This window comes from Lepidochelys olivacea (assembly GCF_965140295.1).
Source record: "Lepidochelys olivacea isolate rLepOli2 genome assembly, chromosome: 8".
Taxonomy (NCBI): domain Eukaryota; kingdom Metazoa; phylum Chordata; order Testudines; family Cheloniidae; genus Lepidochelys; species Lepidochelys olivacea.
Window position 1 is genome coordinate 64,373,138 of NC_140418.1, and position 17,590 is coordinate 64,390,727.

General features: G+C 40.1%; 1 protein-coding gene across 2 annotated transcripts in view; it reads right to left on the reverse strand.

Moving 5' to 3' along the window:
- DENND1B (DENN domain containing 1B) overlaps nucleotides 1-17,590 on the reverse strand; it is a 237,433-nt gene that overhangs the window by 45,000 nt on the left and 174,843 nt on the right. For both annotated transcript variants that reach the window (XM_084637445.1, XM_084637446.1), the window contains one exon: nucleotides 12,259-12,384. In XM_084637445.1, the coding sequence (XP_084493571.1) occupies nucleotides 12,259-12,384 (126 nt within the window). The remainder of the gene's footprint in view (nucleotides 1-12,258; nucleotides 12,385-17,590) is intronic.

Here is a 17,590-nt window from a genome sequence, read left to right on the forward strand (position 1 = left end):
GTAGGGATTCTATATTGAAAAGTAGACAGCTAATACTCAGACCAAACAATCTATGCCCATACAAGATATCTGTCCTTTTAACAACAGTTGCTATAGAATTTTTTTGCCCTTCTATGGGTTGCCGCACACAGCAGGAATCAGTTCCTCTAATTGCATTCACATTTTCATTAAGCTATTTATACAGACTCAGATGAAACATTCAAGTTAAACATAAAACATTAAACTAACCCTATATGATTATACTAAAATCAAAATCAATCTTGGTTAGCAGAGATATTGTTGCTTTCCAAATCTCGTAATATTTAACAACAGCAATAAACACATTTCAATTATTTCCATGCACAGAAGTAGTTCAGAAATTTCTTATTTGGTTTTCTTTTCCTACCAAAAAAGTCTGACACTTGTGTCAGTTACTCATTATTGTTAATATTAAAGTTTATTTAACATATTTAATTCCGTTTTGGTATACAGTAGCTCTATGCTGGTTGCATTATGAGAACAAGGGGAACTGTAGACTCCAACTCTGCATTGACCAAACTCTGAGTCTTTAAAAACCATCTCTACTTTTACATTAAACCATTGTGCTTTGTAACAAGAGTGCATCTAATAGTACCAGGATGAAAATACCACAATTTCTAGCATTCTTAGCAGATAAAGATCCAGATAGTAACCAAGAACAAAGCAGGACTTTATTGTTGTTTCCACTTACGATGGTGCCAATAAAATTTACAAACAAATGTCTGAGTTGAAAGTCCTCTGTCATCAATGTTATTTACCTAAAGCAAAATCTAGATTACCTGGCACCTCCTGGAATCACAACTAAGCCATACTGAAGACCCTACAGGCCCAAAGTATGTTTTCCCTGTAAATGAACTTGTGGCCCTTAATACACTCCTCAAGCTAAAAACCTTAGTGTGGTGTGTGAGAGTACTGCACCTAATCAAAAGGCCTATTCTTGCATCAGATTTTCTTTCCTCCAAAAGTGCCTTAGCTGCACCCACTGCCAAAGCCATGCCCAAATTCTGGGAGAAGGGTTAAGGCAAATCAGATCCCATTGCAAGGTACTCTTGCCCTCTAAACTATAACAATCAAATTCTGAAACTTAAGCCTAAATAAACCATAAGCAAATATTTCCCCACAGATAAGTGAACCTGTATGCCATGCTGAAGGTGTAACCAGATAACCTGGCTGCAGATCCTAACAGAATGCCATGGAAGAAGGCATGGTACACATACACTTTGCTGGTTAAAACCAGGGTATAAGAACAGGAATCACCAATCCCAAGCATTAAATATACCCTAATACCAGTCAGCTAATACCTCTTTTCAGGGTATACAAACTTCTTGCTTAACCAGGTATGCCTATCCCCAGTCTGTGTTCAGAACAGGAAAGGTTGTGTAAGCAAAACAGGTTGATCCTGGCAAAGAAGAGGGTGAATGTTTGTAATGAATGGGAGTGGAAGTCTATGCTTGTTAAAGACTAAACATGACATCATAAAAATAAGCAATGGAGAAAATCTGTTTACGAATTTGTTAAAAATATTGGAGGGGAATAAACACTTGTGTGATAAAAGTGTAATTCATCATGATAAAGTAGGGGGGGGATAATCTATTTTACATAAAATAACAAAACAAATCATCTTCCTTAAAAAACATATCTCATTAAAAAAAGAGTTAAGAGTATAAACTGGCATGATTTATTTTCCATGCTAAAAAAATTCTGGCTTTCTCTCAAAAAGTTAGGCAGCACAGAAAGATTAAGTCATACAAAAGAAAAAATATATTGAAGTTACCTCCCCTTTGGGCGGGGGTAGGAGTGGGGGGAGAATAAACCACCTAACATTAAAACAGAAAGGAAATTGACCCAAACAAAACTTTGAGTAATGATAAGGCTCAGACATCATTTGTGAAAAGCAAATTAAAAGAAAGGCTAACTGTTAGGCTATAGATATTCAGGCCTGTCTGTAAAGGCCTATACTCTAAGAATTTAGGTGTATTCTTATCACTTGGCTAGTGATAGAGGTATAAAAGAAAGAATCAAAATCACTGTCTGCTGGTGTAAGGGCCTTCTCTTACTGTGACAGTCTGAGGCCCTGTTCTTAGGCTAAGGCCTTTGGCTAAGCAGCAGAGGCAGCCATAAGCTGGAAAGCGACTGGTCCCCTCCTCACATTCCAAACTAGTCACATTGAAATAAGGTGCTATTGGGCTGTTAGGCACTATCAGGACAGGACTGTATTCCTATCACCTCCAGACAAAGGGAAGTGCCTAGAAAATGTAAAAGGAAACTTAGTTTGACAGCATCCTGTCTGGCAAGAACTCATTTATCAATAGCTGGGATGTGAAATCCTCACTTCTGTATTGTTTTGTCATTATAGTTCCCACTTTGCTGTTGTTTGTCTGTAGAATCTCTGTCTGGTTCTGTGATTGTTCCTGTCTGCTGTATAATTAATTTTGCTGGGTGTAAACTAATTAAGGTGGTGGGATATAATTGGTTACATAATCATGTTACAATATGTTAGGATTGGTTAGTTAAATTTCAGGAAAATGATTGGTTAAGGTATAGCTAAGCAGAACTCAAGTTTTACTATATAATCTGTAGTCAATGAGGAAGTGACTGGGTGTGGGTGGGGGTGGGCATGTGGGTGTGTGAGATGGGAACAGGGAATGTGGGTAAGAAAATTGGAATCATGTTTTGCTGAAGGCGGAGATGGGAACAGGGAATGGGGGTAAGAAAATTGGAATCATGTTTTGCTAAAGGGGGAAATGGGAGTAAGGAAAAGGGTAGGAATGGGAACAGGGACACAGGTGTAAGGCTCTGTGGTGTCAGAGCTGGGAAGGAGGATACTAAGGAAGGAAACTGGAATCATGCTTGCTGGAAGTTCACCCCAATAAACATCGAATTGTTTGCACCTTTGGACTTCGGGTATTGTTGCTCTCTGTTCATGTGAGAAGGACCAGGGAAGTAAGTGGGTGAAGGAATAAGCCCTCTAACACTAACAGATTGCTCAGTTTCTGAAGACTAGGTGTTACAATTCTTAAACTATACCTGTGTCCTAGTGCTGCCAAGGAGATAATTTGCAGCTTTGGAACAGGATATCTTGGCAAAAACTGAGACCTGGTCTAATTGGATACCACCCCATAGGAGTCTTTGGGTCAAATTCAGCAGTGGCATAAATAGTGACATCAACTACATATCTGATGCAAACAGTCTAGCAGTATGCATTGCATAAAGTAAGTTTCAAGTGTTGAGGGAAATGATTGCAATGTTCACAGGGTGGGATAAAAGGGCCTGTAGCATAAACACAACATAACAAGAAAGTGAAAATAAAGGGGAGAGAAAGAATACCAATTTTGCACACAAATTGAATGACAACACCTTTATGCTAATTACGCTCATATAACCTTTGCATCTGATGTGTAACTCTCATCTCAGTTTACGTAACTGCAATATTTGAACCATTATGTAAAGTTATGGATTGGTATTCCTAAAGGAATATATTCATAAATGATCTGGAAAAAGGGGTGAACAGTGAGATGGAAAAATTTGCAGATGACACAAAATTACTCCATATAGTTAAATCCAAAGCTGTTTGCTAAAAGTTACAAAGGGACCTTACTAAATTGAGTAACTGGACAACAAAATGGCAGATGAAATTCAATGTTGATAAATGCGAAATAATGCCCATAGGAAAGAATAATCCCAACTATACATACTAAATGATGGGGTCTAAATTAGCTGTTAACACTCAATAAAGCGATCTTGGAGTCATTGTGGACAGTTCTCTGAAAATATCCACTCCATGTGCAGCGGCAGTCAAAAAAGTTAACAGAATGTTAGGAACCATAAGGAAAGGGACAGATAATAAGACAGTGCCACTCTATAAATCCATGGAATGCCCACCCTTTGAATACTGCGTGCAGTTCAGGTTACCCCATCTCAAAAAAACTATGTTAGAGTTGGAAACGGTACAGAAAAAGGGCAACAAAAATGATCAGAGGTATGGAACAGCTTCCATACAAGGGGAGCTTTAAAAGACTGGGGTTGCTCATCTTAGAGAGGATATGATAGAGGTTTATAAAATCATGAATGGTGTTGAGAAAATGAACAGGGAAGTGTTATTAACCCCTTCATATAAATACACGAACTAAGGGGCACTCAATTAAATTAATAGGCAGACAGTTTTAAACAAACAAAAGAAAGTACTTCTTCATACAACACACAGTCAACCTGTGAAACTTGTTGCCATGGGAGGCTGAAAGGCCAGCAGCATAACTGGGTTCAAAAAAGAATTAGATAAATTCATGGAGGATAGGTCCATCAATGGCTATTACCCAAAATGGTCAGGGATGCAAACCCATGCTCCTAGTGTCCCTAAACCTCCGAATACCAGAAGCTGGGACTGGTGACAGGGAATGGATTACTTGAAATTGCCTTGTTCTGTTCATTCAAAAACATCTGGCACTTGCTACTGCTGGAAGACAGGATATTTGGCTATATGGACCACTGTTCTCATGATAAACGTTCAAATATTATGGAACCTAATCTGAAAAGGAAGACTTGAGAATGGAAGGCGGGAGTCTGGGTTACACCTGTACTGAATAACAAGTTGGGTTTGCATGTGCACAAGTGACTTAAAACTCACCTTCACAATCCCCCAATCCTAGCAATGTCTCTGGGCAGGGATGGTCTCCTGTGCTGAACTAGAGCAATACACCTGTCATAAATATAAAGGGAAGGGTAAACCCCTTTGAAATCCCTCCTGGCCAGAGGAAAGCTCCTCTCACCTGTAAAGGGTTAAGAAGCTAAAGGTAACCTCGCTGGCACCTGACCAAAATGACCAATGAGGAGACAAGATACTTTCAAAAGCTGGGAGGAGGGAGAGAAACAAAGGGTCTGTGTGTCTGTCTATATGCTGGTTTCTGCCGGGGATAGACCAGGAATGGAGTCTTCGAACTTTTAGTAAGTAATCTAGCTAGGTATGTGTTAGATTATGATTTCTTTAAATGGCTGAGAAAAGAATTGTGCTGAATAGAGTAACTATTTCTGTCTGTGTATCTTTTTTGTAACTTAAGGTTTTGCCTAGAGGGGTTCTCTATGTTTTTGAATCTAATTACCCTGTAAGATATCTACCATCCTGATTTTACAGGGGGGATTTCTTTATTTCTATTTACTTCTATTTTTTATTAAAAGTCTTCTTGTAAGAAAACTGAATGCTTTTTCATTGTTCTCAGATCCAAGGGTTTGGGTCTGTGGTCACCTATGCAAATTGGTGAGGCTTTTTATCCAACATTTCCCAGGAAAGGGGGGGTGCAAGTGTTGGGAGGATTGTTCATTGTTCTTAAGATCCAAGGGTCTGGGTCTGTAGTCACCTAGGCAAATTGGTGAGGCTGTTTACCAAACCTTGTCCAGGAAGTGGGGTGCAAGGTTTTGGGAAGTATTTTGGGGGGAAAGACGCGTCCAAACAGCTCTTCCGCAGTAACCAGTATTTGTTTGGTGCTGGTAGCGGCCAATCCAAGGACAAAGGGTGGAATATTTTGTACCTTGGGGAAGTTTTGACCTAAGATGGTAAAGATAAGCTTAGGAGGTTTTTCATGCAGGTCCCCACATCTGTACCCTAGAGTTCAGAGTGGGGGAGGAACCTTGACAACACCTCTACCCCGATATAACGTAGTCCTCGGGAGCCAAAAAAATCTTACCACGTTATATGTGAATCCGCATTGTATAGAACTTGCTTTGGCCTCAAGCATTTCCGTTATTAATAGTCACTTCCCGCCCCCTGACTGACCCCTCAGAACCCCCGACCCATCCAATCCCCCCCATTCCTTGTCCCCTGACTACCCTCTCCAGAGACCCCTGCCCCTAACTACCCCCCCAAGACCCCAGCCTCTATTTAAGCCCCCCTGCTCCCTGTCCCCTGACCACCTCCTCCAAAGACCCCCCAATCCCTAATCACCCCCATGACCCCACCCCCTACCCAACCACCCTGCTCCCTGTCCCCTGACTGCCTTGACCCCTATCCACACCCCTGCCCCCTGACAGGCCCCCCGGGACTCCCAAGCCCCTGTTCCCCTTCCCCTGACCGTCCTGCCCCCAAACCTCCGAAACATCCAACCCCCTCACTCCCTGTCCCCTGACCACCCCCCAAGACCCTCTGCCCCTTATCCAATCCCTCAGCCCCAGCCCGGCACCCTTAACACGCCGCTCAGAGCGGCATCTCTGAGCCAGACACGCTGACCCGCCGAAGTGTGCAGCCCCACCCCCCAGAGCGCTGCTTTACCATGTTATATCTGAATTCGTGTTATATCGGGTCGTGTTATATCAGGGTAGAGGTGTATATGGGTATTTCTAGCTTACAACAGTTGCAAACAGCCCAAAGGGTCAAAAATTAACAGCTGAGAATTGGCATGGCACAGGGATATCCCAGCCACCCCCTTTTCTTCTTATGATGGTTGTTTTCATGGCAGCAAAAAGGGGGAGTGGCCTAACTTCCCCTACATCAGCTCTACTCTAGTAGAGAATCACCCTTATAGTGGGGTAATTCCTGATGGGCCAGGTAAGTAAATTTTATGGCCAAATTCCTCTGGCATAAAGAATCTGACTCAAATCTTGCTTGTGCAGGAGTTGTGTACAAACTCATCATTATTCAGTGAGCCAATTAAGAGGTTTAGTTTTGATTTCATTTCCCATTTTCATAGCCATTTACCCAATAATAGGGAAGAAATAAAGAGAAATTAAGAACAAAATCAATTTTATTATTTTCTCTTAGGGTCATAGAATCATAGAATATCAGGGTTGGAAGGGACCTCAGGAGGTCATCTAGTCCAATCCCCAACTAAATCATCCCAGCCAGGGCTTTGTCAACCCTGACGTTAAAAATATTTAAGGAAGGAGATTCCACCACCTCCCTAGGTAAAGCATTCCAGTGTTTCACCACCCTCCTAGTGAAAAAGTTTTTCCTAATATCCAAACTAAACCTCCCGCACTGTAACTCGAGACCATTACTCTTTGTTCTGTCATCAGCTACCACTGAGAACAGTCTAGAGCCATCCTCTTTGGAACCCCCCTTTCAGGTAGTTGAAAGCAGCTATCAGATCCCCCCTTATCCTCCACTTCATTGGAAATATTGGAAAGGCAATGGTAAATATGGGGAAGTTGTAGGTTTTAAAGTTGTAGGGTTACAGAGAGAGAGAGAGAGAGAGAGTCTGTCTGTCTGTCTTTTTACCGTTACTGAAATTACCAATGTTTGGAGCAGTATCAATGTGATTGTTTTATATTAGTTTGTTGTAGTACTGTATTAAGTGAGAGCAATGGATTATTATTGCTTTTACAAGGAATAACACCAAAGTAAACTTTTATGAGCAAGAGTGTATTTCTTACAATTATTCTTTTCAAATGATATGAACTATCACCTTTATAGATGTCCTGCCTTTAACAGGACGGTCCCAAGTTTTCATATGATGTGCTGGTGTCCCAGAACTTCTTTCAGTATTCCACTTTTCCATTTCATCAATCTATTTTTTTTAATAACCATAATATGTATGTTCAAGGCATACTGTTATGCTGAGGAAACTTTGTTCTCTGTTTACTAGAAACAAACAGTCCCATGAAATAAGCGTTTACTGTGAAGAACAGTGTTTGGAGTGAACGGGAAAGTTGAATGAGTGCAAACCCAACAAAGCTGTTCTTTTACCCAAAGTGAATATTCCATGTTTCAAGCTAAACTCATTCAGTGCATTAGGATATTGGAAAAAAATCCACCAAACTGAAAAATATGCTTTTGAGTCAAAAGCAAACAGTAGTAACCCCAACATACAATTAAAAAAGTGTACTTTTGTATGGCTGTTTTGTGACCATAAAAATGGTGCCACAAAAGCACTCCAGGTTTTGATTCTGAAAATATGGTCAATTTATATCATTATAATTGTTTTAAAATTATAGAGTGAAGCTTCTCTTTTAAGTATATCCCTTTAAAATGCCAATGTGAAACATTATATGAACCCCAGTATGAAAGTAGATACTGTCTGTGACTCATATTTGAGTTTTCATACTGCACCCATCACTATGGTTTTCTGGAATGAGAGAGAGTACGTTCTCTATACCCATTCAGTACAGGACACATCTCTTCTGAGAATACTCCCAAATGGTGCCAATTAATTGTGATGAGGTTTTTTTGTGATATAGATCCACATCCACTAGCTTTTGAACTGATATCAACTCATTTCATGTAGGTCTTTGATCAATCATTAGACAACAACTCTCAGTCACTATTAACCTGGACAAAGTTCAAATTGGTAATCCAGAGATAAAACCTGTGACAGACCCAGACCAGGTACAGGAGTCTGGTCAAAGGCAAATATACTGGCCACTGGATGAATAGTTTTCTGTTCCCTGAGTAACCAGAGCAGGGGCTGCCCGAGAGCAATCAGGAACTTGCTAGAACCAATTAAGACAGGCAAGCTAATCAAGACACCTGGAGCCAATTAAGAACTTTCCAGAATCAATTATGGCAGGCAGGCTAATCAGGACACCGGGTTTAAAAAGGACCTCCCATCAGTTAGGAGGGCATGTAAGGAGCTGAGAATGAGAGGATGTGCTGCTGGAGGACTGAGGAGTACAAGCGTTATCAGACACCAGGAGGAAGGTCCTGTGGTGAGGATAAAGAAGGTGTTGGGAGGACGCCACAGGGGATGTAGCCCAGGGAGTTGTAGCTGTCACGCAGCTATTACAGGAGGCACTTTAGACAGCTGCAATCCACAGGGCCCTGAGCTGGAACCCGGAGCAGTGGTTGGGCCTGGGTTCCCCCCAAACCTCCCAACTCCTGATCAGACACAGGAGGAGTTGACCTGGACTGTGGGTTTCACCAGAGGGGAGGTCTCTGTTCCCCAACCTACACGGTGGATCAGCAGAGACTGTGGGGGTTGTTCTTCTCTTTTTCCCCATGAGGGCCAGTGATGAGGTTATCTGAGCGAACGGCAGATTTGAGCCACAAAAGTGCTTATAGCTTAGGTTGTTTAGGCCAAACTGATCGCTGCCGTAAATCTCTGAGGCAAGCAAATCCACCAATAAGCACAGGACCCACCAAGGTAGAGGAGGAACTTTGTCACAACTGTAACAACATACTAAGAATCCTGTAAATCAGAAACCTAAAGAAATAATATATGAATTTCATAAATAAATACTGTGTACTGCATTTCTATCTTATACAGCAATTTAGAAGAGGTCAGATTTATCTCCAAGGAAAAATAGCTTCTGGGCATGGTGGGACCTATATTAGTTAAAACAATATGAACAGCAACTGACATCGAATATTAACACTTGGAAAAAATGTTAAGTTTTAGCTATATTAGGTATTTCTTAAGTTATATTTTTTCATTTTTAACTGGTATCTGCCGACCTAAGACAGGCTGACAATGGCCAGCAGGCTGAGAAATTCCAAAATGGTGCCCCTAATTAGACCCTTTTCCATAGTGATTCCACAAATACATTTCTCTTATATATGACCACTGGATTAAAAAAAAAAGGGGGGGGAGGGGCAAAAGCAAATAATCTTGAAAGGAGGAGCTACACAGGTTATTATTAAAAAATGTTTGCCAACTTGTATTACAATTTCATATTATCAGTACAATGGAAAACATGGGTTTCTCAAATTGCAATGGAGCAACTGATGAAAAATTGTAAACTGAAAATTGAAAAATTGTTACTTTTTAAAACCACCAAAGTAAAAAGGGACCTCGTGCAGCATCTTGAAGACAGTTATAGATGAACTCCAACAGACTTACTGAACCAAAAAGGACCTGTTCCTTGGTCATTTCCAGGACCAAACATCAGGTCAGAACGTAAGGAGAGCCTCCTCCACCTCAACAACACTGTCTTAATCTACATCTGATATATGTGAACGAGACACTGAAATTTAGTTGTTTGCTCACCAACAGTCAATGCAAACTGCAGAGAATCAACGCTAAAGACTCCCTTAAAGGCCACTCTTATACCAATGAGCAGATGGGCAACCCCATTCTGCAACGGCTGCAGCTTCCAAAGCAATTTCATATAAATCTCATTTGGAACAAATTACATCATTCTATCATGGAGACAGCAAAAATAAATAACTGTGAAGGTCTGTAATGGGGAGAACTTTGGGTGTCTGAAATGCACTCATAACTCGAGTCCTGCACTGGATTCTACAGGATCTTGAAATTTTGCATAGCCATTTTAGATACTATTGCAACGTGGACTTTCAGGTCAAATAGCAATTACTTTAACTCTAAAATTCTGTAGTTGCCAGAGGCCAGCCACTGAAAAAAATAGCGCATTCACACATTCCTTAAAATTGCTTATCTCGATTGCTTATACCTGGTACACCATTTCAGTCTTATATGGGTTCAACTTAGTCAGTTGTCTTTCATCTAAAGAAAAATGCCTGCCAGTCAGAATGCAGTGTAGTTGTAGTTATGTCGGTCCCAGGACAGTAGAGAGACAAGGTGGTTGAGGTAATATCTTTTATTGGACCAATGTCCGGTTGGCGAGAGAGACAAGCTTTCGAGCCACACAGAAAACCTGAAGAAGAGCTCTGTGTGGCTCGAAAGCTTGTCTGTCTCACCAACAGAACTTGGTCCAATAAAAGATATTCCCTCACTTGCCTTGTCTCTGCCAGTCAGAATGACAGTGAGGGGTCAATACGAAAAAGGTCAACAACAAACAAGACAGCCTGCAACAAGAAGGCACCCATCATTACTTCTGATATGTCACATCCCAGAATGAGTGTAATCAGAGGTCAACAAACAATTCTGCCTATTAGTATCATGAACCACAGCCTACCCTCTTACATCTAGTGATCATCTGAATCGGAGATTGTCAGATTTCAAAGGACAGATCCCTCATGTCTATCATAAGATCACTAACAATTCTGTTAACTAGAGCTGAATCCAGGACATCAAGCAGGCAGAATTTAGACAGAAGTGTCAGAAATATCAGATCATGATAATACTGGAGTTACCAAACCAACATGATCTCACTATCCTTCCCCAAACGGAGAGACCAATCAGTAGTTTGCAAATAAGTCAGTGTTAGAGGAAAGTATTTTAAGTAGGCTGCTTCTCTGAAGATCTACTTGCAGCTGTGAAAGTGCCATCTTTTGATAGGCATTAACCACATCTGTCAGCAATAGGCTCAGCATTATTCCACTAGCATTAACAAAACAGAAAAGACAAAGATCCATGCTAGCTCCAGTCTATGAAGCACCAATTGAGCCTCAGAAACACACACATTCTGAAATTTTGCTAAGACAGACTGGGCTTTCATCCCTTCCTGCTCTATTACTGATATCAAAGCAGGAATGTCACAGGTCATGAGCATGCTAGATTCACCAAACAGCCTGTCAGTGACCAGGGCATGGGCGGTTGTACCGAGTGGTTAGAGCAGGAGCTGGTAGTCAGGAATTGGAGCCCGGTGTCAAAGACCGAAGCAGAGGCCAGATGCCAGAGAAGAGAATCAGGAACTGAAGCCAAGAATCAGGAGCAGGTTATCTGGAGTTAGGGAAGGCGGGCACAAGGCTGGGGCCATTGGCAGGCACTAACACAAGCCCATGGCAAATATTTTGAGCAACTGCTGAAGGGCTTCTGCTGCAGAGCTGAAGAGCTGGTGTGCTTCCTCTTCTAACCAATCAGTCAGTGTAGCCAATCAGGCAGCCTACTATCGGCCAGCTGTGCTCCTTAATTTGCCAGGAGACTGGCTCTTCTGCAGGCCCTGCTTCCTGACACAGCCAGACCTAAAACAGTTCCACTAGATGATTCCAAGCCTTTGCTAGGAGGTAGTAAAAGATTCTTGGCTTCCACCAAGCTCACTTTTGGTGGATTCTAAGTAGAGAAAATGACCAACCTCCAAATTAGCCAGCCCCTTTCCCAACTTTGTCAGTTCCTGCAGTCCATCAATAATCCTAAGTGAGTCATACAAGTAGTTTCTTTATTAGAGCTCCATTTAGTTGTTTCAATGAATGAGACAAAGGGAAAGTAGTTTGCTGGCGGGCAAGTACCTACTGTAAGTAAAACACAGATCATTCAGATGCTCAAGGTTCAAAAGTCAAAGAAGCAACTTCTAGATTACCACCTTATTATCAAGTTTAAGATAACATTTAGGACATTTTATTTTTTGAAACCCTTAAGATTGTGATAAGACTTTAGTACTTTTCTTCCAGATAGCAAAATAATGAGTTTCTGTTCTTATGAATAAAGGAAAACAAATTAAAATAATAAAAAGCCTTACAGGTTTGTATCTTAGTGCATCTCTGTAGGATCCAAACAATGCTGCCTGTGTCCTAAGGAAGGCCCTAGCTACTCCATCACCTGTAGCTGTAGACTGCTTCTTCAGTTTATTTTTCAAGGCTGAGACCTGTATGACAGAGAGGAACAGTTAAATTAACACCTCAGAAATTGGTACAGCAAGGTATGAACCCAATCAGCAGGCAAACCACAGTGTCTACAGGTCAGCCAAAAATTCATCCTCCTCCTCGATAGCTTATCTTTTTAACTGCAAAGAGCACCTGCTGGTCTGTTAATTGAAACGAAAGCAGGGGATGATGGTAAAGTGCTAATGTAAATTGGTTTATGCTCTCTTTTTTTTTTTCCCAAGGCCTCTTGACATAAATAAGCTTTAATTATTTTACAGTAAACTGCTTGTGAGCCACTTTTCTGCAGATTTTTTGCAATCATAACATGTGTCTGCTTGTCTGAGATGAAGCCAGTTGGGCATCTTTCATTTATGCTGTGGAGGGTTATTTTTTAAGGGCACTTCCAGCTCACTTACCTCTCAATTTTAGTTTTTTTGTTGCCAACTTATTAGCATGCATCATTTTTCATGCATCATGGGAGCTGTTGCCACTATTGTTTGCTAGTTGGGGAAAGCCTGTATAAATTCAATAGTGCAGTGTCTTTAGAATTGGCCTAAGGAATAAAACATCTGAATGGGGTGGAGGGGGTGAAAGGGATGGAGAAGGAAGGGGATAGCACCCTTTTATTAGTGATGAGGCACCTGCATTAAGAAAAACATTAATTCCAGCATCTGATTTCTGAAGATCTACCCTGTTTTATGTGGTAAACAAGTTCTGATTGTACAATTCTGGAAGGCATGAGTAACATTAGATTAAAAGGCCATTCTTTAGTTAAGGAAGCTTTGGAGCAAGATCATATATTTTGGAATTATTCTGATATTCCTAAAAACAAGAAAGATGTGTGAATGCAGTTAATAAGAGCAGTTCTTCCACTCTTGTTTTAAGAAGCTGAATACCAGACAGTTGGAGAAAAAAATCTATTGCAATTATTATGAAGATGTATTTCCATATTAATTTTTATTGCAAAGTGCCTTGCAAAACAATACATAAGTTATCAGATTCTGTCCAAAGCATCATTTATTTTCAGTTGGGTTACTCTTTAACCAGAACATTTAGGCTACCCTTATAAGCACAAAGTATCACCAAAACAGGTTTCATTCTTTTATAAATGTATGCAAGAATGAATATCTTTTTGTTTCTTTATGCAAGCAGTCATGACTGTTCTTGTAGATGATGATTGTAATTGAAGTGTCAACCTAATTAACAACTAAACTTTGAATAATGCTAATGAGAACTGAACATGGCATCAGAGAAAAGACCAGCTCTACAGGTGATAAACCTTCACAGTAGTGACATTTTCCACTGTAAAGTCACAGTTACTATGATCTGATCAAAGAGAGAGACCCCCATTGGGTCCAATTATAACTATAGTTTTGAAAAAAAATTATTGAGTTCTGATGTTCATAATCTATGCAGAAAGGCCTTTACAGTATAGGTCTTCTCCCCATAGCTGTGATCTTTTCAATTTATATCCAAGCTCCATAGATCCAGATAAAAGTTTAGAGTCTGATTCAGTTAGCCCATGGAGAGCACACACCAATGCTCATTTAAGTATTTTTACTTACACCTCAAAAGAAAAAAAAAAGGAGCGAGTACAAGAAACAGTTACACAGTTCAAGGCTGCAAAAATAAATGCTTGTCATTTCACTTTCTTTGTTCTGTAGTTTGATTATTTTGAAAGTTATTAAAATTGAAGCTTATTTAATTCAAGGGTAAAAACATGCATAAGTTCTTTTAAACGGAGAGATGTGTCAGCAATTACAGTTATATTTCACTAATGTTGAAATAAGAGAGCAGGGGTCAGTGTATAGAAACCTGGTTTGTCAAAAATGAAAACCAGATTTCCACTTTTTTAAATCCAGTAGAACATTTCCTAAATGCAAGAGACAGAAGTTTACCCCCTTTCCTCCTTAAAAAGAAAAATTTGCATTCATGTAAATTATATATTATAAATAGGGCTGTGAAAAAAATTGTGAAAAAATGTTCATGTGATTCCAAGCCATCTTTGGACAGCAAAATTTTGCATATTGAATTTAATTTTTTTTTGTATAATGTCATGTCTTGTGTGTTTTCATATGAAAGCTGATCCTCATCAAATTGAAATTTCACTCTTTAAAACAGAGTATTTGGTCTAATTTTTTAAACAAATCTTAGGGGTTCATTTTTTGAGCAAAAGCAATAACAGAAAATAAACACAATAAAAATCTGGCAGGTTTTCACAAAATGGAAACGTATTACAAAAAGCTCAGACATTTTAAAATGTAATTGAAAATATTTCTCACCTCCCAAATAATGAATTAGGAGACTTTTGTTTTCAACATAATTATGTCAACTGAATTCATTGGTTTATGGTAAAAATGGTTATTGAGACAGGACCTTTTTAAAGAATGCATTCTATTACATACTGGTGAGAAAGGTGTAATTTACCTTACTGCTTGAAATCAATAGAACTATGCATGGTTTTAAGCTATTTATGTGCTAAAATGTTTTACTGGATAAGTGCCAGAATGCTGAGCACCTTTCGGGCTCAAGCTGCCATATACAAGAACCAGGAGTGTTTAGTGCTGGCAGTGAACTTGACGATCAGAGGAAATAAGACCTCAGGCTTACTCCCTATACATCAGCCTGCAAAGAAAGGTCAACAATGGAGGACCTTATGCTGCACCCATCTGAAATGGTGTTACAGCTCCCTTTCTGTCACATATGCCTCTCATCTCTCTGAGGCATTCTGGGTGGTGAGCCAGAATCCCTTTGTGGACTGCCACTTAGGCAACTCCTTCCTCATCCCAATGTAAGATCCAGCTATCCAAACTAAAGGACAACCCTTAATGTTCTAATGTAGCTTCTGATGGACTGATACTTATTTTTTGCCCAGAGTCCTAAAGAAGTATTGCTGCAAGAAAAAATTGAGCCACATGGAACAATTAGCACCTGACACAAGTGTCTACCTCACTGATGAAAAAGGGATAAACCACACTCTGTTGATGCATCACCAGCTTCACCACAAGGTTAACCAAGTAATAAATTTATCTTAAATATGATTATTACTTCTGCAGTGCCACGGGTGTGCTCTACAGACATTTAAAAATAATAGACCACTCCCCTGAAGCGCTTACTATCTAAGGCCCCCATCTTGCAAACATAGTATAGTTACATGCATAAGCACTTGCATAATCAAGCTCCAAGTTTAAAGATCACTAATGATTAAATTAAGCAATGGAAATGTCAGAAGAAGGGAGAGCATGGATTATTAAAAGGGAGGGCATGTTGCTTTGGCATGACATACATGGATCTTGATGTCTCTATTTATTTTTTCATATGGATGGATGGGAGAGCTAGAGATTACCGATATATGTTGATGATTCACCCACCCAACTATCTTTGTAAGCAAGGACAAAACATAGAGTCAGCAATGACAGACTGAAGAGCACGGGAAGGTACATTTTCTGTTGAGAGGAGAGACAACGTTGCAGTGAGTACAGGAGAAAGAGTTGGATGGGAGATAAGGGAGCTTGTGGGAAGAGAAGATGTGTAAGGGTAGAGGTGAGGGAGGAGAAAGGATGTAAGGATTAAATAAAGCTTGGTGAGGGAGGGACCAGCCTGTATGTTCAGTCAATCAGAGACATTAAAGATAAGCAATCAACATGGTCAAAGCCTTGTATGGTAAGAAGTAAGCTAGTAAGCTATACACATGGGAGAACTTCACCATCTCGTGGATCTATCTGGTATAAATAAGAGCAGGGTGTGTCAGCATAAAGGCAAAGGTACTCCCCTATAAAATATGGTAAGAATTCTACTCACTCCAAGACAAACTGTGCTCTAGCCGTAAGAGTTGGGTTAACAGCTCCCATACAGACTGCTAATGAAGGCAAATCTATCCTCCAAAAGATTATTTTATAGTTCAAGGGAAGCTCCCACAAGTTCCCACCTTCCCCAAGAACACTGGGCTACAGGCAAGGGGTAGCTCCACCAGATCATAATGGACTTCCCACTCTTGGCAATTATGGTTTGCCAGTAGTTCAGGTCTTTCCCACAGACCATATGCAGTGGCAAGAGCTTCTTTAGCAGTGTCCCCACAAGAACTGTGTCATTGGTGTGGTATCGGCACAAGGTTCTCCAAAAAGAACCTAGCTAAAGAAAGCAGTGGTTAAAACAAAGGAGAAGCTTGAAAGTAAGCCAGACTGAACTAGGATAGATCAGTACTTGTGGAGTGATTCAAGTGTGAACAGAGGAGGGGAAAGGTGCTGTGAAGTGCTCCTGAAAGGATTAATTTCAATTACTTGGCTGTGGGGTGGAATCTTGGAGCATGTTAACAGGGAAAGGTGGAAAAATAATTTGCGAGAGGTGGTAAGCCAAAGAGGGGAAATGTGAATCACCTGGGGTGACATGATAGTGGCAATATTAGTAACACAAATGGATAAAACAAAGATTAACAAATTTCAAATGTATATTTATACAATGTCAGTAACAAAATCAAACATGTTATAAGGTTGAAAGTGAATTGTTATGTAGCTTGTATGGCAGTTGGTGCTCAGGAAGCCACAAAAGCTAAAACTGGAATCAAGCAATTCACAGGAGGCAGGAATAACAGTCAAGTTTGCTTCCAGGAGACACTAGTGATCCATTAGGACAGTCAGAGATGGGGTTCTTAAACTGCACTGAAAGCAAAATGTTTATCTTTATCTTGCCCTGACCATTCTTGGATGCTCTTGGGAAGGTCACTTCACTGACTGTTAAACACTAGCAAGCAAGGGTAAAGCAGAGATGTGGAAAAGTTGGAACTAATAGGATATCATCAAGAGACTGTCGGGGTTTCTGGTTGGTTGGCTGGTGCTTTTTACCACATGCTGGGACATTCTGAAACGTAAAATCTAGACATATTAAAGAGGTAAGCAAAGAATGTGTCACAACTTTGGAAATAATCACTGTATTTCCCTGAAGATTTTAAACTTTCAAAAATGCAACTGACTCAGGATAAAATATCATCAGTTTAAATACATGTGACTTGTACCCTGATTGCTTGATATATGTCAATGAACCCTGTAAAGGTGACTGAAGCCAAAATTCACCCTTCATAAGAAGAATAAATAAATATTTTATGATCAATATAAATAATCATTTATATTTAATATTCCAATGGAAACATTTTGGGAGGATTTTTAATTGAAACATTCCCTTGGGGTTCTTGCAACCCACATACTTTGGGCT